The 27,184-nt window shown below is 48.1% G+C and overlaps 1 protein-coding gene across 2 annotated transcripts; it reads right to left on the bottom strand.

Moving 5' to 3' along the window:
* Positions 1-74: 74 nt before the first annotated feature.
* Positions 75-26,869, bottom strand: vps39 (VPS39 subunit of HOPS complex). 2 transcript variants are annotated; one of them, XM_056590565.1, is made up of 24 exons: positions 26,225-26,869; positions 25,738-25,803; positions 25,210-25,274; positions 25,030-25,072; positions 24,458-24,552; positions 23,843-23,938; positions 23,622-23,714; positions 22,866-23,049; positions 21,262-21,382; positions 20,475-20,595; positions 19,676-19,802; positions 18,757-18,899; positions 18,260-18,400; positions 17,592-17,733; positions 15,262-15,348; positions 13,334-13,407; positions 11,700-11,916; positions 9,741-9,869; positions 9,336-9,438; positions 8,867-8,912; positions 7,672-7,821; positions 3,424-3,558; positions 764-855; positions 75-163 (listed from the first exon to the last, which is right to left on the bottom strand). In XM_056590565.1, the coding sequence occupies exons 1-24, from the start codon at positions 26,295-26,297 to the stop codon at positions 82-84; spliced, it is 2,625 nt and encodes an 874-aa protein (XP_056446540.1). In that variant the 5' UTR covers positions 26,298-26,869; the 3' UTR covers positions 75-81. The 2 variants fall into 2 exon arrangements, with proteins under 2 accessions (XP_056446540.1, XP_056446539.1); XM_056590564.1 differs by having other exon boundaries at positions 19,676-19,805.
* Between the last annotated feature and the right edge of the window lie 315 nt (positions 26,870-27,184).

Genomic DNA, 27,184 nt, shown 5'->3' on the forward strand with positions numbered 1-27,184 from the left:
GGGGGTCCCGGGGTGGGGGTCCCGGGGTGGGGGTCCCGGGGTGGGGGTCCCGGGCCCGGGGTGGGGGTCCCGGGGTGGGGGTTAGTGGTCCGTGGGGCAGGCAGAGCGGTCCTTGCAGCAGAAGTAGTGCACCACGACGCCGTTGGGGTACCTGGCGAACGCACTGCACAGCAAACACGCAAAGAACACACACCTTCATATTAACACACACAGATTTAGATTGGCACAGAAATGGACTTAACACACAAAGAGAACACACAGATTTACATTAACACACACAGATGAACAATAACACACAGATAATAATAATAATAATAATAAATTTAATTTAGAGGCGCCTTTCAATCATCATCATAAATCGTTTAAAAAAACAAGACATTGTGAAAAAAAAAAAGTTAGACGTGTGCGAGTTAATAGATATACATTACCAAACAGATTTACATAACACACAATTAACAAAGCAATTGGAAATGGAAGCGGAAGATTTAAATGCAGTAAAAGTGCATGGTGAAAGAAAATTCTGTTCTCATGCATTCAAATTGCCGTCACGATCCGGGAAACACATTTGTCGGATTTCAACCGATCAGAATGTACAAAATGTGCATCAATTATCGAAAATGAATGGGTCTTGTGCGACACAAAATGTGCATAAATTATGGACAATGAATGGGTCTCATTGCGGCCGTTTAATATTCAGCCTCTGATCTACTCTGTATGGTAATGAGAGTGATAATGAGGAGTGGAGGAACACGGCGCCCCTTACCTGTTCCCGATCTTCTTCTTGCACACGCGACAGGTCTTCTCCTCCGTGATGACACACTTCACCTGCTGGTGGAAGATACGCTCCTCCTGGACCTGGAGGAGGAGGAGGATGACAGAGGAGGAGGAAGATGACATAGGAGGAGGATGACAGAGGAGGAGGAGGAGGAGGAAGATGACAGAGGAGGAGGAGGAGGAGGAGGAGGAGGAGGAGGAGGAGATTTTGTTGAGACCAGGGTAAGATTCAGACACAACAACAACAACAGCCTCAAGTAGTACTCTCAGAGTTGGTTTAAGTGCATGAAACCCTTTAGAAGAATTGGGGGGGGGGGGGGGGTATTTGGGGGGTCCCGCATTTTGGTTTGTCCCGTTTTCAGAGTATACAAAAGGATACCATGACAACTGTTGTCAGAGCAACTGGAGCAGAATGCTTCCTTTCACTTCGCCTTTCCCTCATGACTGATATGACTATCATTAAGGACATTATCATGGTCAATAGATTACTTTTACTGGACGTTTCCCTGCCTTGATGTCTGACCACCCGGAAACGACAGACCCTCCTCGGTCCGTCCTATTGGCTGATTGAGTTCCCTGCCATGGGCAGAAGCACTGTGATTGTCACAGTGCTTATACAATTTTCTTTGTTTTAGGGCTACTCTGGATTCACATTAGGCTGCCAAGAAGAGGATATACGGGCTTCCATTCAGCCACCAGGAACAGAGGAAAGTCCCAGCAACAGAAGACCCAAAGATTCAAATTGATCCACAAATCACCACTTCCGAGGAGTATTGGAAGTTACTTCTTTCAAATAGTTTGGGACTGCTTCCTATTGCAGACTTTCTTAGCAGTAGTTCTGAATCCACAGGGCTCCCAAACTTTCAGATCCTTCCAGGGAGGAGATAATCGATGTCCGTACAAACAGAGAAGGCCTTAATGTATCAGGGCTGTGTGTCCGTTGGAATAGTCAGGATTAAGGCTTTCGTTCTGGAAGACCATGAGCCCTTCAAAGTACGGTTCAGCAAAATGCCTGGCAGCTGCATCAGCAGTGAGAGGCAGCGTTGCACTCACAACTTCGGTGGTCCTTCTCAAGGTTCCTCCCCTCTGGGCAGAGGGAGCTTTCGTTTGGCCTTTAGAGGACTGGGGGGTTAGGGGTGTTGTGTTGTACATCGTGGGGCCTGTGAGACTCCAAACGTGATTAAGGGATACACAAACAGAACTGACTTAATGGGGCCCACACCCTGTTCTGCCTGAGAGGAGAAGGGAATCCGCTAAAGGGATCAATATAATTACGTCATCTCTTCAGAGGGAAACCAGGAAGGGAGTCTGGTGGAAACCTCCACACAGGCACAACGGTGAGAACCTCAGGCGACCAATGACAGGATCTTTATTGTCGTGTGATGAAGTCAACCAATGATGAAAACATCTCATCTTCGTCTCATCTTCGTCCGCTTACCCGGGGTCAGGTCGCGGGGGGAGCAGCTCAAGCAGGGGGCCCCAGACTTCCCTTTTCCGGGCCACATTGACCATGATTGGTTAAATGGTGATGATGTGATGAATTCAACCAATTTGGGTTTCACCATTGTTTTTGTCCAATGTTTTAAACCGATGATGCAAAATTGGTTGAATTCGTACCACAGAACCCCCAGCGTACACCTGGTTCCAACCCTGGAGTGGTGGACCCCAACCGACGACCACTAATGAGAAATTATGATAATTAATTCTAAATATTTTTTATATATATATTACATCATGCGTCATTTTACCAAATTGTATCTACTTATTGCACCGTGAGGCCGAGACGAACGCAATTTCGATTCCTCTATTTGTCTTGTACCTGTTTTGGAATCGACAATAAAGCTGACTGACTAACTGGAGCTCCGATGGACCGCTGCCTTCCCAGGCCTCCGCCTCCCCTCCAGGACCAGTGTTTGTAATAACGCCCTTTAAAGAGCGGCGTTAGGTAACGCCGTTATTTTTTCAGTAACGGGGTAATCTTACTAATTACTGTTTCCGTCGTTACAACGCCGTTACCGTTATTGTACGTTAAATGCGGTGCGTTACTATGAATTGATTGAATAAACTGCGTAATCCGAACGCACCCCTGGCTCCAAACACAAACGGCTAGTGAGGAGACCGGGTGGGTTAACAACGAGATAAGCGATTATGATTGGCTAAGACACACACACACACACACACACACACACACACACACACACACACACACACACACACACACACACACACACACACACACACACACACACACACACACACACACACACACACACACACACACACACACACACGATGAAGCAGCAGAGTCGGGAGCAATCCGATGAAACGTTGGCATTCTCTGCAGTATTCGGCAGATGTTCCACAGCCTTTGCAACCAAGCAAATTAAAGTTCAGTTGGAAGTATATCAGGGCCTTGGATGGGCAGTCCAACCATTTAACACATTAAGGCGTAGTGAAAACTGCTCAGAAAAATCCAAATTCTTTGACCTATAGCAACTTTATCTTTTTACTGTAACGCAAATAGTTACTTTCCCTGGTAACTAGTTACTTTTATTATAGAGTAATTCAGTTACTTTTTGGAACAAGTAGTGAGTAACTATAACCAATTACTTTTTTAAAGTAACGTTCCCAACACTGCCCAGGACTCACCCGGAGGAACTCGGCCTGCAGCAGGCTCTTCAGCACCTGGTCGAAGCGCTTCCTCTGGGCCCTCTCCTCCAGGACGCTCTCCAGAAACACCCGGATCTCCCGGATCTGGGTGTTGGCCGGCAGCAGGTGGATGGCCTGGAAACAATACAATTCTATAATCTATAATATTCTTAATTTCTGTTAAAATTTATATTGTAATTTGTTTTATTTTATTCTATTGTATTTTATGTCACACAAACATTTCACTGCACATCCCATATGAGTAAGTGACAAATAAAAATCCACATTTTTGAAACAGAACAACAAGCCACCAGGTTATTCACGCCAGTGGTCGAGTGGATCAGAGTAGACCTAGACTCTATATCCTAGGGCTGCTCCATTATGGAAAATCATAATCACGATTATTTGTCAATATTGAAATCACAACTATTTTTGAGTTTGAAAACATGATATAGTTACTAGCATGTCTCTCCCAAAAACACAAAAACACACTATAATGTACAGATTTGTATAAAGCTGTTCTGCACTTTCTATGAAACGTTTAAAAAGAAAGATTGTTGTGTACGGGACTCTTTGTTGTGTACGGGGAATGGGTTAACCCAGGGGTGCCCAACCTTTTTTGACCCAAGATCTACTTTTCAAGTAGCCAACCTTCCGAGATCTACCAGCAAACCTACCTTCAAGCGGGGGGGGGGGGGGTTGTATCGTGAACCTACAGACTTCAGTGGGGGTTTCATTCCGTCTGCGCACGGCACCTTCTCAACGATAATCAATAATCTTCCTCCCACTCAGGGTGAAAATGGTAGGTCTTAGCTTGTTTCCCCTCAGCCATGCCAACGTTTAGGAGTGTGTAACTACTGTTGACGGCTTTCAACTGCTGTTAACAGCACATGCGCTACCGCGCGTATATGTCCCGCGCAAATTTAATTGTATTAAAAAAAAAAAATATATATATATATATATATATATATATATATATATATATATATATATATATATATATATATATATATATATATATATTTTTTTTTTTTTTTTCTTCACCCCTCGCGATCGACTTGGGAATCTATCGGCGATCTACTGGTAGACCGCGATCGACTGGTTGGGCACCCCTGGGTTAACCTAACGATTGTTGGTGCTTGGCACTTGGTTCTATGAACATTCTTACTGTACCGACGGCGATATATCATTGTTTCTCTTTCTTCTGACAAATGCTCTTTTTGTACGTCGCTTTGGATAAAAGCGTCTGCTAGAGGCCCTAAATGTAGTGGTGAGTGTGTTTGACTCCCCGATGTCCGCAGTCCACCTTCATGGATGAAGATGTCATATTGAGGGCCAATACCGGCTCTTTAATGACATGCATCTAAAATAAAATTCACGAGGCTCTTTGGCTAAAAGCATCTGCTGGATAGTAAACGGTGGGTTCGGTTTCATGAGGGAAACGGGGAGACATTGTTTTCTTTAGCAAGTGTCACCGCCCTGCGGTCAGTCTTCGGTCTATGTCGGGATGTTGCCTCCCTTTCTGAACCCTGTCGACCGAGAGGCCAGCTCTGTACCCTGGCTCCTCCTCAGTCTCTCCAGCTCATGTCCTCGGCCGTTTGGGCCCAGCCACTTCCTGATGGTGCTGGAGGTGGGATAAGGACCGTCCGATGGGGATTTGAGAACACTTTACACAAGATTAGGAAGATTCGGCTTGAATGGGGCGGAAGGGTTCAGGCCGTATGAGACTACAGTACGAGAAAACCAGAAAATGATGCCTGAACCCGCCCGAATCCAGCCCTAGAGAGTAAAGTAGTTCTAAAATGGGTCGTGGTAAAATCGAAAAGGTGACATTTCTAGTTTCTTCAAGCTAACTAGCTAAACCCTGATGGCATTTAAGTCTAAAAGGCTGATTATAGTCCCACGATAACAAACTAGCTCGACAATTGCTAATGAACCAACTAGGTAGCTTAACCCATTTAGCGTTCATTTCGGCGCAACTAGCTAGCTTGACGCTGCCTAACGAAGGCTAATCCACCACATATATGTGGTGTATTATATGGCGGCGGGCGTGCGACTGGCACACACACCGAGCCGTCTCCGGGCCCTCACAGACAGTCTTCCACACGCTCCTCTGGGAGCGTTCGGTCGGCCCGGCCGGCACTGGGAGCGTTCGGTCGGCCCGGCCGGCACTGGGAGCGCAGCCAGGGAAAACCAAAGCACAGGGACGCTAAAACTCAACGAGGTGCTGTTGGGAGGAGAGGGGAGGAGAGCCGGAGAGCTATCCAAGCAAAGCCACAGCAATAAACCTCCACTCTCCTACAGAGGGAGGGAGAGAGAGAGAGGGGGTTGGGGGGGCTTTTAATTTGAAACGTCTGTGCTCTCCGACACAGATCATTGACACCTTCCACACTAGATCCTGCTCCGCTGGAAACACACAGAGACAGACCAACGGCCAGACAGGCAGAGAGAGGGGAGGGGAGGGCGTGTCTGGTGCAGGTAAGCACAGCTTTCTTCAGGGGGAAGGTGCCTCGAAGCCAAACAGGAAGCCAGGCAGGTAAGCCCACTTTGGGTGGACCGGTGTTTACCGTGATCCAGTGGGGTGGGTCCATCTCTGTGTGGGAGCTTCTGTTGTCTTAGCGATTAATGAGTACGTTCAGTTCTTCCGTTCTCCACGCTAGTCCAACCCGCCCGTTGTGATTGAGTCTGTATCCCGGGCGACGGCTGGTTGGTTGGTGTGTGTGTGTGTGTGTGTGTGTGTGTGTGTGTGTGTGTGTGTGTGTGTGTGTGTGTGTGTGTGTGTGTGTGTGTGTGTGTGTGTGTGTGTGTGTGTGTGTGTGTGTGTGTGTGTGTGTGTGTGTGTGTGTGTGTGTGTGTGTGTGTGTGTGTGTGTGTGTGTGTGTGTGTGTGTGTCTGCTGGGATGTTCCACAGCTGACCGTAGGATGAGGTGGTAACCATGGGAACGCAGACAGAACCTCACACACAGGTCTGACCGCCCTGGGTCTGTCTGCTTGGAGAACCGGCAGGAAGTTGTGTGTGGTGTGTGTGCGGTTGAGTCTCGTGGCCGGAGGAGGACGCTCTAATCTTAGACCGGGCGTGGCCGGAGTCCAGACCCCCTGATGTTTCCACTGAGGTCCTCCCGCCAGGTCTGTAGCCCAAAACCCGGCGGGCTTCAGAGCCAAGCCCGTTTTTATACATCTGAGTCATCGTTTCATGGCTGCCTCGCCCCAACACAACCACAAACAGAAACCGGCATGATTCAATTGAATCTGCCAGTTAAACACATTCTCATCAACCAAAACGTCGAACGAGAGATAAATAATCACCAACGGCGGTATTATAATACAAATATTTGAGTTGTCACCCATTATTTTTTTCCAAACAAGAATAATTACTCCATTTGCCGGGAAGGTCTTTCTCATCACGCTGGAAAGTCCTCGCAAGGAAAATATTCCCACCCAATCATTTAAATAGATGCAAATATAATGCAAATTAGGCTACAGGCACAGTCGAGACCTGGAGGTTGGTGGCGGCAGCTGTGTTGAGCATGAGCGACTTTAGCTTTAGAATTAGGAATAGTGCACCTTGCTGGTAGCGGTCGGGGATACAAGTAAGGCATTATCTTTAGCAATACTTTGCTTAAGCTGTAGCCTACCTGGGTTTTGAATTTGCAATGGAAGGGCCGTGTTTAGCATTAGCATTAGCAATAGCATTGGCGCTGTGATGAGCTTGCTGTGGTTGACCCGTGTTTATCCATAGCTTTAGGGTTAGCACTAGCAGTAATGTACTTTGATGGTGCTGAGCTTGCTATGGTGGATTTGTGTTTAGCATTAGCTTTAGGATTAGCACTAGCGTTAGCGTACCTCTGTGGTGTTCGGCTTGCTGTGGTGGAGCCGTGTTATGCATTAGCATTAGGGTTAGCACTAGCCGTAGCGTACCTTGGTGGTGTTGAGCTTGCTGTGGTGCAGCCGTGTTGAGCATTAGCTATAAGGTTAGCATTAGCTTTAGGGTTAGCATTAACCGTAGCGTACCTTGGTGGTGTTCAGCTGGCTGTGGCGGAACCATGTGTAGCATCAGCTTTAGGGTTAACACTAGCATTAGCTTACCTTGGTGGTGTTGAGCTTGCTGTGGTGCAGCCGTGTTGAGCATTAGCTATAAGGTTAGCATTAGGGTTAGCATTAACCGTAGCGTACCTTCGTGGTGTTCAGCTTGCTGTGATGGAGCCGTGTGTAGCATCAGCTTTAGGGTTAGCACTAGCATTAGCTTACCTTGGTGGTGTTGAGCTTGCTGTGGTGGAGCTCCAGGACCTGCAGGGCCGCCTGGAGGTTGGCCTGCGGCTCCGCCAGCTCCATCTTGATGGGCCCCAGGCAGTGGACGTCCGGGGGGGAGAGGTACATCCTCAGCAGGGACAGGTACACCTGCAGACGGAGGGGGTCACGTCGCACGCTTAACTCTTCGCTTAAAGAGCACCTATTATGCTTTTTCAAATGTTATGACCAATAAATGTTGTTAGAATGATTTATAGTCATGTTTAACCACACTAAATTGTCAAATAATGTCGTACATGCAATTAGACGTATTCCCTGCTGACCGTCTGAGCGCTAAACACTAGGGACGCCGGTCACCATTCACTTGTTCAAATTTCCGGGATTTATCTACGTAGAACAATCCGGATTTTCCATGTATGGTAATGCTGCAACATACTCTTCCGGAGGTAACCAATCACAACGGAGTGGGGTTGGCAGGAGGGGGGCGGAGAAGGACGAAGCCGAGTTTGGACAGAGAATGCTGAAAGCGCCCAGATGAGAGGAAGAGTTTCCCGAAAATCGACATAGTTTTTTGTGCTGTGATTCGCGTCAGGTTGCTCTCTAGGAGTCATTAATAAGAAATTAAGAACAGAAAAGTAGTATAATAGGAGATCTTTAAGTGTGGTCTGTGTCAAGCGTTTCATACGGTCTACGATTCCATCATGTTAAAGGGTTGATAATGGTACCACGTCGACGCAACGCAAGGGAGTTCACCGACCCTTTACGTCCTTTCAGACGGCCACAGTGCTTTCGCTGTTGCTTTCGCTCGCTAAGACACGACGCAGGACCAAAACGGATCAACGACTGCGTCGAAGCGTCTGCGTGATCCTTGCGTTGCGGTTCGACGTGGAACCGTAATCCGCCCTTAAGAGTGGGGTTGCCTTGGTGACAATGAGCCGTGTTTTGAACAAGCCATTCCTGAGCTTCCCCTCGGGGATCAATACATTATACTTGTCTTAATGACGGCTGGCAAGTGTAAATCCAAAAAGGTTTCGGAACAAGAATGAGGTCATTTGATTGAGTAATTCCCCCGCAAGAATTCTGCAAGAGATGTTTTATGTATGCAGCGACCACAGCTGGTCACCGGGCCTTTATTACCGACACACTGAGTTTGCAGTTAGTTATTGCAGTTGTTATAGTTATCCAAAGTACTTACATCTTTGTTTCCTTCTGTTAGGTCGTCGTAATGCCCGTGGCAGTATCTAAAGAGAGCAGAGAGAGACTTTAAGTCAAGCAAATACAAACAAATTACAACTGAAATTAACTTAAATTATGGTTCAGCCACTAAAACAATATTTTTCAGTATAAATAATAATTGTAAAGATGTAAAATCAATACTGTCATTTCATATTCTGTACTCCATTTTGTCACATTTCTTGTACCAATGCCACTATATGAACCAAGGCCCCAACTCCTAAAATGTAGGCCGTCTGCCATAATAAATCATCTGTAAATCGACATATGAGGCATAGCTGGTGGTTTCAGTTAGAACCCCAGTATGAAACACGGTGGTTTGAGTTGGAATCCCAGTATGAAACACGGTGGTTTGAGTTGGAATCCCAGTATGAACCGTGGTGGTTTGAGTTGGAATCCCAGTATGAACCGTGGTGGTGAGCTCTCCTTACTCCTCTGCCATGCGCGTGTCCTTCAGCACGTGAACGTAGATGAAGAGCGCCTGCTCGTGTTTCCCCATGCGGCCCAGCAGCAGAGCTCGCTCCTCCAACAGGCCTGAGAGACAGAGACAGAGACAGAGACAGAGAGAGAGAGAGTGAGAGTGAGAGTGAGAGTGAGAGTGAGAGTGTGAGAGTGAGAGTGTGAGAGTGACAGAGAGAGAGATTCAAAACAGATAGCAAGCCAAGTCTTCTATTATAACTCAGAGTTCACTTCGTAGACATCAGGCAGTCACTACTATCCAGAGCGAACATCATAGACTGGACCCGGACTCTCTCTCCCCTCCTCCCCCCCCCCCCCCCCCCCCGCCCCCCAGGTGTAGTAGCTTGATGACGAGGAGGAGGAGAGAGGCTCCTTACCGTCGAAGGGGAAGTCACTGATGAGTCTGGCGGGTTCGTAGCTGGAGGACATGTCCAGGAAGTCCAGCAGCTTGGACCGGAACTCTCCCAGGTCCCCCTCCTCCTTACCTGCAGCCACAGCGCTCACACCTGCACGCACACACACACACACACACACACACACACACACACACACACACACACACACACACACACACACACACACACACACACACACACACACACACACACACACACACACACAATAAATAAACTTGAACAGACAATTGCCAGGGAGTGGCTTCTTTTTAAACTTAAATGCACTAAAGGAAACTAAATTAAATAGAGCCGGCGGAGCTGGTGGATTTATGTCACGGCAGGAACAATATAAAACCCACAAGCCACTAAATAACCAAAGAGCTGTGTGTTTTACCCTGGCAGGGCTCAACGGTCGCCGTGTGATCGATGCTGATGCACCTACGAGGTCCAATTCACATGATCCCGCCCACACCATGGAAGCAGGTCACTGACCCCGCCCACACCATGGGACCAGGTCACTGACCCCGCCCACTCCCAAGTCATTGGCCCCGCCCACTCCCAGGTCATTGGCCCCGCCCACACCATGGGACCAGGTCACTGACCCCGCCCACTCCCAAGTCATTGGCCCTGCCCACTCCCAGGTCATTGACCCCGCCCATGCCAAGGTCCCTGACCACGCCCAGGAACCAGGTTACTGACCACGCCCAGGTCACTGGCCCCACCCACGCCCAGGTCACTGGCCCCGCCCACGCCCAGGTCACTGGCCCAGCCCACGCCCAGGTCCCTGGCCCCGCCCACACCCATGTCACTGACCCCAGCCCCCGCCCACGCACAGATCATTGGCCCCGCCCACGTCCTGGGCCTAGGTCACTGACCCCCCTGACGGAGAGACAGCCAGACCATGTGACTCCCGGCCAGTACAGACTGTACTAGCCGAGCTCAAAGAGAGAGACAGGGAGAGAGACAACTCTGGGATGACGACGTCAGAGAAAAGCCGCTCCATATGTGGCGACGTAATCACTAAATCTCCACGAAAACAGGGAGTATAAATAATGCCGCCGGGATCAGGCCCAGGCATTCGGGGGAGTCAGCGGGTTTGTCGGGCTGCTCTGGGGGAGATCCATGCGTCGGGAGGTAACGAATATGCTCCAGGGCTCAGATGACCTCAGCCGTCGCTGATGAATTTGGCTTCTCCCGCTCCCAGGGAGGAAGACGAGGGACCAAGACGAGGGCGGGGAGGAAACCATGGGAACCGACAGCCTCTAGGAGGATGGCCTGGGATGATTCGATCCGGAGATGAGCCTTACTGACCCAATTATAGCTTCTAGAAACATCTCTTTATGCCAATTGTATGGGTTGTGGGGGGAATTATCATAGTAATTATCATAGTAGTGGTAAATTAAATATGGACTGCTGGCTGAATTAACGGATTGCTGAATGATTTAACGAATGAATGTACTCATGATCGTCGGTCTTTAACTCTCTTACCCTCTGGCAGGGAGCTGAGGCACTGCTTCATGAATGGGTGTAATGCTGAATGAAGGAATGATAAATGAATGAATGAAAGCATGATCGGTGGGTCTTTAACTAGGCCACAGCAGGGTCTCGCACTTTCTGGCAGGCAGTGGAGGTTCTGCTTCATGAAGGGTGCACTGAATGAATGAACGAATGATTGAATGTATGAATGAATGAATGTAAGCCTGACCGCTGTGTCGTTAACTCTCACCCTCTGGCAGGGATTTGAGGTATGGAATCATGAATGGATGGTTCGATGGATGAATGAATGAATGAATTAATTAATTAATTAATTAATGTAAGCATGATCGTGGGTCTTTAACTCTCACCCTCTGGCAGGGAGTTGATGTACTGCTACGAACGAACGAACGAACGAACGAGTGAATGAATGAACGGATGAATGACTGGCGGGTGGTTGAGGCTCACCCTCGGGCAGGGAGTTGAGGTACTGCTTCATGAGGCCCTGCACGCGCTCCAGGTAGAGCTGGACGAGCACGTTGTGGAAGTCGGGCCGCGGGTCTTCCCACACGTGGATGATGTGCTCCAGGTAGGGGGCGGCCAGCTCCCTGAAGCCCTCCCGCAGGAAGCTCAGCACGCGGTCCCGGGGGAGCGACTCCACCTCCGTCAGGTCCTCCGTGAAGATCTGAGGGGGGGGAGGGTGGAGGGGGAGGGGGAGGGAGAGGGAGAGGGGGAGGGAGAGGAGGAGGGAGAGGAGGAGGGAGAGAGAGAGAGAGCGAGAAGGAGGAGGGAGGAGAAGAGGGCGGGAGGAGAGGAGAAGGAGAGCGAGATGGAGGGAGGAGAAGAGGAGATTAGGAGAGAGGTGGGAGGTAGAGGAGAAGAGGAGGAGAAAAGGAAAGGAGGAGGAAGAAGACAGGGAGGGAAGGAGAGGAGGAAAGAGAGAAGGAGGAGAAGAGGGAGGGCGGGAAGGAGGGAGGGAGGGGGAAGGAGAAAAGAGAAGGAGGAGGGAAGAGGGAAAAAGGGGTTTTGAGTTTGAGCAATCGTGGTCTGCTCTGATTCAGATTTCTTAAATGATCCCTGGGGAAATTGCCGGAACAATTGCTGAGCTCAGCGTAATGGAAAAACACAAATAACTAAATGCAAGTAAAAAAACGTATTAAACAGCCAGCCATCAAAATGTAGTGAAAACGGCAACGCTGGAACGAACTGGGAAGGTCAGGATTTTAACAGGCAAAGTTGACTTTTGTGACCTTGCTTGAACCCTGTGGGTTAAAGGTCATGTCAGGTACCGATCTTAAAATTAATAAGAGTTACTAAAGAACTGTCAAGGCTCATTTAGAAAGTACTCGAGCCTCTTTGGAGATGAGTGGCGCATTAGGATCTAATCAAGAATATTACATTCAGCTGTGGTCAGAGATGCCAACAACTACATTGTCCGTACAGCTTCCATTCCAAACCTGGCCCCTCATCAATCTATGTCAAATGTAACGTTTAGGAAAACAGAAAAGGCATCAATGACAGGGCTGAAAAATATATTTCTGCAAGATTTTTTGCAAATCATTATATCATTTATTTTCCGATTTTATTACTTGTTTTGGCCTAATCGTTTTTAATTAATAATAAAAAAAAAAAGTATCATCAGTAAGGATGTTGAGATGTCAGTTAAAATGTTGACTACAATGTTGACTACAATGTAACAATGTACGAAAACTCAATAAAAAACTAATTTTAAAAATGAAAACAGAAAAGGCTTTCTAAAACGTGGCTGTGCATCAGGTTCGTGTCCCCCATCGTCGGGACCTCAACGTACACCGGTTTCTGTTGTGCACCTTAATCACAGCGAACCTGAGCCGGCCTCATCGAGTGTGAAGCGCTCTCTGTTGTTATGACAAGCCGGCTTCATGTTACAGGGGGCGGGGGGGTGTGGGAGGGGTCTGGTCGTCACGGTGACAGGCTGTCAGCGCCTCGCACGTCCACGCATGAATCATTTAAAGTACAAGGAGGGCTTCAAATAGCGAAGAGATAGGACGCGTGGCGACGAGGAGTTCAACAGGCTCCGCTCGAGGAGGCGGTTGCCGTGGTAACCGTCGCCATCCCCTCACCTTCAGCCCGTCCTCGGGACAAATCTTCAGCACCCACGGGGCGAACTCGAAGATCATGCCCAAGTTCTCCACTCCTGCGGGAAGAAGTAAGGAACAGAAACACACATCTTTTACAGCAGAGAACCTGGTGGTATGGTATTTGAATGTGTTATAGTATACTTAATATACACATGTATACACTATACACTACATTCATACGTAAATGGTTTACATATGTATACGGTATAGCAAACACATCCTCAGAGGGCTAGCCTATAATGATGCATTTCTCCTATTCTGCCTTAACTATTTCACTTTATTTCAGATTTAGCGAAGGTTTTCATTTGGACGCCTTCATAATTAGTTTGCAAGCTGAAATGTCGTACTGGGATTAAAACGGATAGAATAATTTCATCCTTATGATGTTTTTGCTGAGGTGGCGGTTTACACGACTCATGGCTCCTGCCTCCAAAAAGTACAATGAAACTTTTGTAAGACCGGAGAAGTCCAACCCAATCACAAAACCATAAACTAAATGACCTGCAAACTACAGTCGTTTGTCCGCCCCTCCCTGCCGCTCTGGGCTGTAAAGACGACTGCAGTGGTCGTTCTGGAGACTAAGGGAGAGGCAGCCTTTTAAAACCCCTCACTCGCCTCCCTCTCACCTCCCCTGAAGTGCCCTCGCAGGGCTGGGGGGGTGGATCAGAGCGGTGTATCGACGGGGATACTGCAGAGAAAACGACCTCCAAGATGTTTGGTCGAGCCGAGGAGAGCATTACACGAATATGCGTGAATGCACACTCGCACATCTTTATTTCTTATATTCTTGCAGTTTACTGGCAAATGGACTGCATTTATACGGCGCTTTTATCCAAAGCGTTTTACAGTATTGCCTGACGTTCACCCATTCATACACACATTCACACCCCGACGGCGGTGTCAACCATGCGAGTTAAAGCCAGCTCGTCCTCGCCCACCCGCTCTACCTCCTGAGCTACTGCATACTTTACTGCACCAACACACCCGAAAGAAAGTCAGAGCATGTGCTAAAGTTACCTGGCAATAAAACCCCTTTCATTGTGAAAGGGAGGATGGGCAGAAAAGTGGTCTGAGAGATGGAAAGACCTGCGGCCAAGGACCACAGGAGTACGGACCCACACCAGGGCGTAGTGGTATGAGGGGGTGACGCACCTATGAGCTCTACCTATTAACAATTCACAAGGTTTCGGTGGAGCGCGGCCATGGAAAAGTACATAAAGGCCACTCACTCATACGCTCTCCCCCATACCTTCCCTCCCTCCCTCCCTCCCTCCCTCGCCTGTCTCACCCCGGGGTCTAGAGCTTTCAAGGTGTCAGACAGTTCTTATCCTCCCCCGTTAGAAAGAACTCAGGCGTCTTTTGTCATTACCTGGCTAGAGCGAGTATCATGGAGACCTTTTATGGGAGAAGGGTTTTCTAGTCTTAGCGTAGAGCTGACACGGTTTCATTCTCTTATTATGGATGCATGGTTTTGAGACTTTCTGAGCATTTAGCAAACGCTGTTTTTATCATCTTAAAATAGCCCTGAATGCTATTTTCATCAAATTACCATAGCCCCATGGCTGATTTCATCATTTTAGCATAGCGATAACGCTGTTCAGATTATCTAAGCAAAGTGCTCTTGCTGTTTGGTATATAATCTTGGCATAGGGCTAATGCCGTTTGGTATATAATGTTAGCACAGTGCTAATGCCGTCTGTTAGATAATCTTAGCACAGGGCTAATGCTGTTTGGTATATAATCTTAGCATAGGGCTAATGCTGTTTGGTATATAATCTTAGCACAGGGCTAATGCTGTTTGGTATATAATCTTAGCATAGGGCTAATGCTGTTTGGTATATAATCTTAGCACAGGGCTAATGCTGTTTGGTATATAATCTTAGCATAGGGCTAATGCTGCGGCTGCCTACCCAGTCTCTGGAGGTACTGCACGGTCCGCTCGTGGCCCTTCAGGGGGGAGTTAGCCTTGGTGGACTGGTCCAACAGCACCTGGAGGGCTAGGGTCACCCAGGGGGGGGGGGGAGAAAAAGAGAAGAGAAGAGAAAGAGAAAGAGAGAGATAGAAACAGAGATATAGATAGACAGAGAGGAAAAGACAAACCAAAAAACAAAAGAGCATTAGAAGGATTGAGAGATGAATGGATTGAAATGATCCAGGAGTTATTACTTGGACAGACTGGCGGTGCATAAATCCCTCTGAATTGTAATCGTCCACAGGAATTGGATAACAGCAATGTGTGATTTTAATTCGAGACCACGAACAGCTGTTTTGAATTTGCACCAAAAGAGAGCGACGGGAGAGAGAGAGAGAGAGGGCGAGAGGGAGAGAGAGAGGGCGAGAGACACTAACACCATCACATCAAATAGCTGCAGGCTTGATTAGAATCCAATGTTTACCCCGCCGGGACAGCCACAACACACACACCACGACCCCTCCACCTCTAAGGAGGGTTGTTTGACACAGCGCGGCTTATGGCTTGATGATAAAATAACATGCAAATTAAATAAACAAACCATAAAATATAATCAGGACAGGGAAACTAAGTTTGAATGAATATCATTAACTATACAACACCGCAACAACAACAATAAAAATACATCCCATGATGCATGTCTATAGAAGTAGTTTTCCGAAATGCTGATTTACTTTAGCATCGTCACAAATCAGTTTTAACATGATAACGTATCTACTGTTCCCTCATGTCGCGCCTGTGGATCAACCGCAGACAGGGTGAAGGGACTCCGGCTCAAGGGGATGCCGACAGGTAGACCGCGGAGATCGGGGTTGGAACCCACAACCTTTCTACCATGACAGGCCTCGCGTCCAAACTGGGGGACGTACGGAGGGGAAAGACACCGGGGAGTGACACAGCCCTGGCGTCGGGCTAGCGAACGCCATCAGGCCAGCCAAAGCCATCAGGCCAGCCAACGCCATCAGGCCGCTGTCGTCACAACCTAAAGTTGAAACGAACTCCTTGGAAGAGGAATCGTCTCCAGATGGGTCGTTCTGTTGTTGCTGTGTTTATCCCCCGATGACTGACGGTGATGGCAAGCTGCGAGGGCCCAGCGTCAGCTCAGCGTGTCCTCTCATCTGGCAGGCTGCTGCGGTGTTTAGTGACTTATACAACCTTTCCATCCAAGCCCTCTCTAAATCCTTCTTCCTTCGCCTAGGCGTCGTTTTTTCGCCGTATCAAAAAGCCAAGGACTCGTTAGAGTCTAGAGCTCATGCGTGTTAATGAGGCGGACTATTATTGTGATTATGGGACGACTTCTCATAACCAGCCGACCCAGTTGTCATTGTTTTAGGAAGGCAGATGTGAGCGCGTGTGCAGATTCAAATAGAAGACCTCACTAGAGAGCCTGTTAAGGCAGTTTAGAACGTATTAGTTGAAGTTTACAGCGTACCGCTGCCTACAATGATGACGAATCGGGTAAATATTTTACATTAAACCTGTTTTCTTATCTAGCAACAAAATATTCTGTTTTTTGTGAAATGCGAAGAAATATAATATCCGTCCATCACTCCTTTCTTTCGATTCATTTTTTTATTAAATTCCATTCATTCTAAGAAGGTCAGATGACGGCGATTTCAGAATGTGGAAAATACGATGTCTCCAAATCTGTAAGCGCTTTAAGACCTTTTCTCTTCTAAATAATGTCCCTCTAGACAGGCATCTGTAGGGTCAGAAGCCTGGTGGGTTGTCATCGTGCCTACGGGTTTGAGTAAGGTCACTGGAGAAGAAGTGTTCACACACAAGTTGGCATTAATCTACTTTTATGATATTTGCAATAGCTTTGGCCACTCTACAAAAATGGAGGTACATGCCATGATTATGCCAGGTAGGCATTATAAGCCCTGGCTTCAGCACAACTTATCTTCCTTGTTCCGTAACGTAATGGAAAGTCTTGTATTTCAGTCTTATTATTTTATTTTATTGTATGACAATGTTTATATGTGAAGCACTTTGAGTCTGTCTTGTGTATGAAAAGTGCTATATAAATAAAGTTGCCTTGCCTTGCCTTGCCTTGCCTTATCCAACTGTAATTACAGTTGGATTACTCGCAGGGAGATCTCCTACCTGGCAGCATTGAACCCCATCGTCATGTCTGCCAAACCTTACAATTAACAGGCTTTCAACGCCACCACCCTCCGTCCTTCTGGAAAGAGGATGGAGGAGCCCAGTGAGAGCCACCGAGGTGGGGTGCGGCGTGGACACTGCTACAGGGTCAGCCGGGCTCACCTTTCCGGTGCAGCCCTTTCTTCTCGTAGAGTATGATGAGCTCGCTGTACTTGTGGGCCTTCTTCAGGATGTACTCGCTCTCCTCGATGTGACAGTGGTTGTTCTCCAGACGCAGCAGGGGAGACACCAGGGCCACGTTGGTCTGTAGGGGGAGGGAGGACCAGGGGAGAGGAGGAGAGGAGGAGACGTGAGGGGGGGGAGGAGAAGAGAGGAGAGGACAAGAGAGGAGAGACGGAGGGGAGGAGACGTGAGGGGGAGAGGAGGAGACGTGAGGGGGAGAGGAGGAGACGAGAGGGGGAGAGGAGGAGACTTGAGGGGGAGAGGAGGAGGCGACAGGAATAGAGGAGGATAGGAGATGAGAGGAGGAGATGAGTAAATTAGGAGAAGTTAGGGCGAGAGGAGAAGAACAGGAGAAGTGAGGGCGAGAAGAGAGGAGAGGAGGAGAAGTGAGAGGAGAGGAGGTATGAAGAGGAGAATAGGGGAGGAGAGAAGATGAGGGAAGGAGGACAGGAGCAGAAGGTAAAAGATGAGAAGAGGAGGAGAGGAGAAGTCAGAGGGATTATGAGATGAAGAGAGGAGTTGAGATGCCGAGGTGGAGAGAAGGAGGTTAAGGAGAGGGGAAGGGCATAGGAGGTGACTGGGGCGGCCGAGGGTGACGGAGGTCTCACGTGGAGGTAGCACTTCAGCAGGGTGGTGTCTATGATCTGCAGGAGCTTCTTGCGGCTCTTGATGGTGGGGGTACCCTCCATGAGCGGGGAGGGGGTGGACGGGTCCGAGTCGTTGAGCTGCTTCACCAGGTGGCTGCGCTTCTGCTCCCCGACACACACACACACACACACACACACACACACACACACACACACACACACACACACACACACACACACACACACACACACACACACACACACACACACACACACACACACACACACACACACACACTTAAAGAACCGTATGGGTGATAATTATCAGAAAGCATAATAATGGAAATATAAATTTGTTAATGGATGTGTTGTTGCCATCATGTGATGTTATAAAATCTATTTAAATAAAACCCATCCTACTACAGCTACTAACTATAACATTTTAACTCCATCTATGAACACACGATGAACTATGTGTGTGGGACCTGCACCATCACACGTTACCACACACACTCCACCTGTGTGAGGTAGTCGATGAGGGCGAGGTGGGCCTTCTCCAGCTCCGCCCCTGACAGCGTGGGCAGGGGGTTGGGGTAGTGTAGCTGCTTGCGGTAGTCCGAGGGGAGCAGGTCGGGGTACAGCCCGATGACGTGGGTTGGGTCTGGGGGGGACACGGCAGAGTCATGCACCCCCTTAGCCTGGCTATTGCCAGACCAAGCTCAATCCTAGATTGCACGTTGGTCTGGGGAGGCCGCTGTCATTTTCTTCAGCACAAGAGGGGTGATCAACGGGCCTAGTTCAAAGGACTCTGTGTGTACGCAACCGGCTGCTTGCCGTCGCGTTTCTGTCGTCATTGTGTTACACCAGCCTATAGCACGCCAGGGGGAAAAGCCAGCTTGGTGATTGGCTCCCGCAAAAGCGTATCTGAGGGCAGGGCGACTTCAAATCGCCTGCAGAACAGGCTGGGGGCACCCAGTCTAGTACCCCCTGTGACCCCCCCCTAATTCATATTTTAGATACTTAAGTCAAGATAAGAATAGCATATTCTAGGACAGGATCATAGTTTAGCACGGGAACCATGATTGCATGATAGTTCAGCAGAAGGATTTATTTTTTCCGACATTTCCGTATTCCCATAAAAAAACTTTAAGAGCCAGCATCATATTATTGGAATATTCTCCACTTTTCGTGAAGGAGTGCACCAAACGATGAAGGCTGCAGTCCATTTAGGCCTAGTTGGGGCCAACTAGGCCGACAAACAGAGTATAAAAAGCCTGTGTTGCACCAAATATGGGATTTGATTACGCAACTCAAGCCCAGTGTTTGGTTCCTCTAATGAAAACCGTGTCTGTAAATCCCCATTCTCCATCTTCCAGACCCCCCCCCCCCCCCCCCCCACACACACACACCATCAGCGCCCAGGGCTGGCAACCGTACCTGTGCCCAGCTTTGCGAACACCTGCATGGAGTCGTCAAACCTCTTCTGGCAGAACAGGTTGAAGGCGTACAGGTTCTGGATGTGGTGGATCTGCTGCTTCTTATCTCCGTCAGAGTCGTCCTTCATCTTCTGATCAGGAGCAGAAATACTCACATTATCAAAAGGAGGATGGGGAGAAACTTTCAGAACGTTAAGTTTGGGGTACAGCGCCCCCTACTGACGGAGGTGTCATCATGCGTGCAGGGACTGTGTATGGGCGCCATGTGGCTCAGGAGGTAGAGTGGGGTTGGCTGGTAGCCTGAAGTGTTGCTAGGTCGATTCCACGGCTCCTCCTAGTTGTGTCGAGGTGTCCCTGAGCGAGACGCCTCACCCTATCGGCTCCTGACGAGCTGACCGTCGCCTCACATGGCTGATACCGCCGTCCGTGTGTGAATGGGTGAACATTGTAAAGCGCTTTGAGTGGCTTAGGGTTAGAAAAGCGCTGTATAAATGCAGTCCGTTTGCCATTCAGGGACTGAAAAATTCACAGATAACTGCAGGTGGACAATTAAAACATTTACATTTGATCTGAGTGTAACAACAATCAACCATATTTATTGGTTTACTCTCTACTGCACAGAGGTAAGACCTGGCTGCTCAACGCGAATGTAAACACACATCAGTCGTACATCTTTCAGGCGCCTGGACAGAGAAACACAGACGGAAGCTTCCGGGGAAAGAGCCAATCCGCAGGGCACCAGGCCGTCTTGGTGTCCCCTGATTGGCTCTTGCCCCTGGCTCGCAGGTCAGGTGACTTACCGCCAACTGCAGGGCCAGCTCGAACTGTTTGTCCTGCAGCAGCTGTCTGATCTGACTGGCGATGGAGACGGAGACCAGGCGCCACACGAAGTGGTTGCTGGCCACGTACACCACGTTGGGCCTGGAAGGCAACAGGGAACACCGGGATGACGAGCGTAAATCACCGGGATAAGGTGCGTAACACACCGGGATGAGGAGAGTAAAACACCGGGATGAGGAGCGTGAAACACCGGGATGAGGAGCGTAAAACACCGGGATGAGGAGCGTGAAACACCGGGATGAGGAGTGTAAAACACCGGGATGATTGATGATGTTTCGCTGGAGTCTACTATTATGCAGTCTGTTCGTTATTCTTGGTACAGATCTTGACAGCACGTCTGATTCACAGCCCTCCATCTGCCACTCATCCCTTTGCCTTCAGTTTAGAATTCCCTCCCAACCACTTCGGGAGAATTCTAAACGTCAACTCATGTTTTAAATTTTCAGCGGCTACCATGCGCCCCCTAGTGGACGGACTCTGCACTGCAGATCAGCAGCTGCCATGCGCCCCCTAGTGGACGGCCTCTGCACTGCAGGCCACTGGTCCACAAGAGTCAACCAGCATCATGAGAAACAAGTGGAATACAAGGGGAGTGATCCCCTATCAGTCATTCATTGATACTTATTGAATGCATCTTTATATTCCATTGCACGGATAATAACATGCATGAACAGAGCGTTGATAAAAAGATGACGCATAAAAATGATGCTATATGATATCAAGTACTGATGTTTAAGGTGTGCTCACCCTGCTGAGGTGATGAAGCGCGGCCTCTGCAGCTCCACACTCTGGACCAGGAGACGAGGCTCCAAGGTGCGGATCTCCACGTAGCGAGGCAGCACCGCGATGATGTAGGGGGGCTGGTGCTCTGAGACACACACACACACACACACACACACACACACACACACACACACACACACACACACACACACACACACACACACACACACACACACACACACACACACACACACACACACACACACACACACACACACACGGTTTAACACCAACTAAATGAACAAACAAAAGTCATCAACAACAATCATCCTTATCCACCTCATTATGATGATCAACAGACCATAATAATCAGGAGTAATACACGATCAAATGAGGTTGATAGAATCCAGGGCTAGACAACATCGTCATTGAAGTCATTAACAATGAATTAGCCACCATCCCATCACAGTTCGCACAAACTCTGGAGAGCTAGCTTGTAGTATAGACTAACTAAACCGGGGAAGTCTGAAACCTCGAGACCGGTCCCCGGGAGGCTGGTCCTCAGAGAACCACTCGTCTACGTACAGTAGAGGATAGGAAACTATGCTGTGCAGAAACTACATTCATAAAACACTATCATATAAGACAGGAAATTATGATTCATCTGTAAAGTCCGGCTCCCAGTATTAATTTCCCCCCCCCAGCAGGCATGACACGTGCCTCTTCAGACTGATCCAGCATCAGCGTCTGGCTCAGAGGTTCCTCTCCCAACATTTTTAGGCCAGACAATTCTGGTTACCAACTCTTCTCCATAATACCAACATCCCCATGAAGAAGTATCCCTGAGTAGTTTGCTAGTGGTTATGAATCGGTAAACAGTTTCCAAGTATATATTAGGGGACCTTTAGCCCTTAAGAGAAATGTGAACATGTCAATTATGTAGCACTAAACCTATTAATGTACAACCAGACAGTTAACCAGACACGTGCGCCGGGGGTGAGTAACCAAAGTTAGGAATCGGTAAAAGAAGGAACCAGAACTGAAGCACCACAGCAGAACGTGAGGAGGAAGAGACTGAAAGGAGAACGGGACTTAAACGTAGGGAAGCACTACTTCTGGGACATGGAGGGGCACGGTTCTGTGCGGCTTGTTGCTGAAATGTCTTTGTGGTGGCAGCAAGCTACTGCCAAACACCTGAGGCCTGCTGAATTGGCGTTGGCGTAATTGGGTTTGTGCGTGATGAGCATCACCATAATCAATGCACCTAGATTATACACCAGCTGATTAACGCCAACACACTTCTTGAATGGACACATCCTTGCGGCTAGACTAACGTTATTTAGAAAGTAGTTTCCACAACGTTGCATACACCATCTCAATGATTTCTACCGCAACGGTCAAGGTACAAATTCAGTTTTAGGGATTTACATTAACACTACTACTCAAGTAGTGGAGATAAAAAGTTTCGGTATTCAGTATTGATGTCCACAATAGTTGTATTATCTCCCCTACCGTCTGTCTTAGACACTGCAGTATAATTGTACCACCTCGTCTCCTGAAACAACGAGAACGAAGACGTGACGAGGAGGAGTTCCCCTACCCCCGGTGATGAAGACGAGGTCACCTACCCATGGTGATGGGGATGTCGGTCCAGTTCAGGGCACACTTCTGCGTGCAGACGCCCTCCTCGTTGAGCACCACCGTGAGGTCGTCCTGGCCCACCGCCACCTTGCCGTCGGCCAGCGGCGTCACCAGCGGCTCCAGCTGCTTCCCGGTGGGGAACAGCTCCTTGATGGACCCCCGCCCGTCCATCTGGACCGCGGGCCGCCCCAGAGGAACCCCAACAGAGACACAGCAGGTTAGCGTACCGCGCCGAGAGGGTTCACACTTCAGAGTGAGCGGAGACACAGCTCATGGAGCCGAGGCTCTGGCCTCCGCGCACAGACGCTGAGGTAGGGATGGGCGATTGATCCAATTACGGTCGCGATTCCGATATTGGCGTCACACATCTCCAAACGTTGTGATTTGGGTTTTTCGATCTCCAAACTAATATAATCTAGTTTTTAAGTATAGTTATTTTATTCATTCAATGTTTTATAGAAATTGCAAAACAGCTGGATACATATTTGTATATTATTTTCCCAAGTTCTCAGTTACAAATTGTCACTTGGGCTAACGAGTCTATAGGAATATAGAATATAATTTGATCTCAAGAAATTCTTGCCTCGTTAAATAAAGGTTAATAATAATAATAAAATATCTAAGTACAGCTGAAAGACTCGCTAGAGAGCAAAACTGCAGAGTCGCGTTTTCACAGACGATTGCGGTGGGAGTCCGTGGTGAGGGGATGGCTATAATGAGGTCATTTCCTGTCGGAAACCTACCCGGATGAGGTAATAGTCCCGTTTGAAGCCCACACATATGGAGTTCTCACACCACGCCATGGACTTGGGGATGTCCGGTACCCCCAGGTCCCCCTGTAAACACACACACACATACACACACACACACACACTGAGCGAGGTGTAGCAGCCTCTGGAGGGGCAGCTCTTGTTTTAAAGACACCCGGGGTTCTCTTCTGGAGACAGGCGGGCCGTGGTCTCACCTGGAGCTCGTAGAACTCCCGGTCCTTCCAGAAGTACAGCTGCAGCTTCTTCTTGACCGCGACACACATCCTCAGCTTGGCCTCTCCGGAGCCGGACTGGGGGGGGGGGGGGGGAGATCATAGGACACGGGCATTACTAGATCATGATATGACAATAGGTACTAATCCAGAAGGATACTCGTTACTAAACCATAGTCTGATGCTAGTCCTCCTCAGCCTAATTACTAAATCAAGAATACTAAAAGACTAATTATTGCATGACAGGATGATACCAACTACTTCATCATGCAATGATGTTAATAAATCAAACTATGATTAATTAGATGACGATTGATAATTCCTAAATCATGAGTGCTGATAAGTAAGTCATAGACTTACTGCTAATTACTAACCGCTGATTGTTAAAGGTAACTAAATCATGATTGTGAGTGTGAGCGTCACAACATGTCGAGTAATGAGCCATGCATGAAGTCATCGTCAGACCATCAATGAGCTAGACAAGGCCTGTAAGATCAATGTGAGTAGGATGTAGAGAGGGGCGTGTCTGAGCATCGATGAGCTAGACAAGGCCTGTAAGATCAATGCGAGTAGGCTGTAGAGAGGGGGGTGTCTGACCTGTAGGTCGCAGGAGAACAGAGTGGCTCCCTTGGCCTTGGGCACCACGGTGATCTGCTGGAAGGTCAGCAGGTCGTGGACATGGATGTTGTTCTCTGTGGGGTGACACCAAACAACTCATGGTGCATCCAATGGAGGTCAACTTAAGAGAGCTAAAGAGAATACTGCATGAACAAACAAATTGGACCGGACATGAGAACGCTTCCTCAATTGAGGCCTCACTGCACACTGTTGTTCACTATAAAAAGCAGTCATGCAATCATGGCATATTTGTGTGCCGTTTCCAATCCTCGCTCACCAGCCACACAACATGGAGCATCCAGTTAACCTAGCAACTTAATATTGTACATAGTACATACATTCAATTATATCTATTACAAATCAGTACTGTGGAACATGAACTAGCAGAGCAAGGGTTAGTATGCTCCTCATACAGGCCAAGAAACAGAAACCTTTTCTCAGCTGCTAGGCAACAGTGCTTCACCGCCGCAAACATTTGCTTTCATTAAAATGTAAAACGTGGTCGTCCAATGGGAGATCAACAACTCTGACTAGGGTCGAGAAAAGCCTACCAAGCAGACTGACGAGGATCTTGTACTGGGAGACCACGAAGAGCTGCAGAGACAAAGAGGAAGGACTTTAAAAAACATCCACAAAGAACTTGACATGACAGAATGATTTCATTAAAAGGGGCGATATTAGGCCCCTTTTTTTATAAGCCGTTTAAAAATATGCCTTTTCCACATGTATACCTGCTGGATCTTCTTTGAGAAGTTCTTGTTGGATTTCTCCAGCGTCACCTCAAATCTATTGGTGCCTGTGGAGGAGAAAGCAGCTTTCATCCTGGGGCGATCTCAGAAACCATAAATCGTCATTGTACGATTAAAATAGTCGTTGTACGATGACGCCCGCTCAAAACGTGATTGGTCCATACTACGAATGGAAATCAGTGCGCTTCTGATACCAAAATAATGTCCCGTTGCCTACAGATTCTGCATTCATATGCAGATATGATTATAGCGATGAATCCAGGGGTGTCAGGTGTGTACGTCACAGAAGGTATGACTCAAGGTATCGTAAAAATGATATACAACAACTTCAGGCCTGATTGTTTAAACTTCCCCACCCTCTGATCATTTGACAGATGCTTTTATCCTGCACGATTTAGATACACGACAATAAGCAATTAGGGGTTAGGCATTCTATTCAAGAACGAACCTACAGGTAGCCCAGTAAGAATAACATCTGTGCGGATAGACTATTAGGAACAGCAGGTTCACCTGCATCTTTCTTTATCCGGTAGAGGAGGAGGTGTCCCGGTTTCGTGCCAACCAGAAGCCAGTCCTCTAAAGGAACACAGACACAAATTGAACAGTGACACCCAAGTTTATTTTTCATTTGATTCATACCACACAACTTTAAGAAAATATCTGGGAGTATTTATGTAGAAAGGCTAGACCTTTAAATTATTTTATATACAACATTAACATGCTTCAATTGGAACCAGTAATAAAATATCGATACATTGAATAGAAAGTTCTTCCACACTATCATCCCGTGTGAAATGGCCAGGCATGCCCAACACAATGTCGCATTGTCAGCTTCGAGCTCTTCTGTCGCGTCGGTCACGGGAGAGTCATTCATGTCGGCGAAATCACGTCCCTATAAACCTACGAGCCACGTAGGACTACCACGGTACTGCCTGTACGATGTTTAAGGAAAGGAAAAACTCGTCGAGATGTGGGTAGGGGTGGTGTAGGAACTTACCCCAAGCCGCCAGGCAGTCAATCTGGAGGGGAAGCTTTTCCAAGATAGGCACCGGTTCATACGCGTCGTGCATGTCGAACTAGTTTAGGGGCGATTCAGTGATAAGAGATGGGCACCACGGCCGGCTGGAGTTGGCCAGACTGACTGACTGTCTCCCTGCCTGTTGACTGTCTCCCTGCCTGCGGTCTGTCTCCCTGCCTGTTGACAACACCTTGGGTCTCGGCGTCACGCCTTTACGCCATGTTTCCATCCACTGTGTGTTTCTTTATCTCAACTGATGTGGAGCCAGGGGAACCAACACATCAACGCCCCAGGGAACCCAAGCCGTGTAAAAATCACCGAGACGGGCTGTTGTTTTCTTTATGTCACTAGTCCACCTCGACCAAAACAAACCATCTGATGGCTAGCTAAGCTATCTTAGCTCAAAGTTAGCAGTCAACCAGAGCAAAAATACATGGCTTCGTTTGTATCCTGTGACAGTCCGTACAACCAGAAAATGTCTTTGTTTCACACTGAGGTATTAAACTAAAATATAAAGACGTAAGCACTGCAGTTCTTTGGTAGCGGCGGTTGGCTAGCTGGGCTGTCCAACAACATGCTAGTTTACGAGTTGTGTTGATCGCTGCCTGAAGGAGGAACGGGAGGTTTGACAGGCACGTGACCCTAAAACAGCGGACTCACGAGGACAGCATTAAAGGTACAGTGGGCATTAAAGGAACAGTGAGCAATAAAAGCTAAAGTGGGCAAGGAGCGGTTGTCCCGCGCCCTTCTCCCCTTGACTTCAATTCAATTGTTTAGCCCTTGATCACAGTTAAAGTCTCAAAGGGTTTAGAAGGAAATATATCTATGAGACAACCCCCCAGAAGTCGAGAAAAATCTCCCTTAATTAGCAAGGAAGAAATCTTGAAGGAACTCAGCGTGATCCCTCCTTCAAGGGATGATCAGGTGTGCAATGGGTGC

Source organism: Gadus chalcogrammus, chromosome 5, assembly GCF_026213295.1.
Source record: "Gadus chalcogrammus isolate NIFS_2021 chromosome 5, NIFS_Gcha_1.0, whole genome shotgun sequence".
NCBI classification, from domain to species: domain Eukaryota; kingdom Metazoa; phylum Chordata; class Actinopteri; order Gadiformes; family Gadidae; genus Gadus; species Gadus chalcogrammus.

Bases quoted from the DNA above. Each gene is read 5' to 3' on its own strand.
- vps39 (XM_056590564.1), bottom strand. From the start codon at position 26,297: ATGCACGACGCGTATGAACCGGTGCCTATCTTGGAAAAGCTTCCCCTC. The intron at 11,917-13,333 runs GTGAGGGGATGG...CCCCCCCCTCAG, and splicing joins GTCCCGAGGACGGGCTGAAG to ATCTTCACGGAGGACCTGAC. The intron at 7,822-8,866 runs GTAAGTACTTTG...CTCCGTCTGCAG, and splicing joins TAACAGAAGGAAACAAAGAT to GTGTACCTGTCCCTGCTGAG.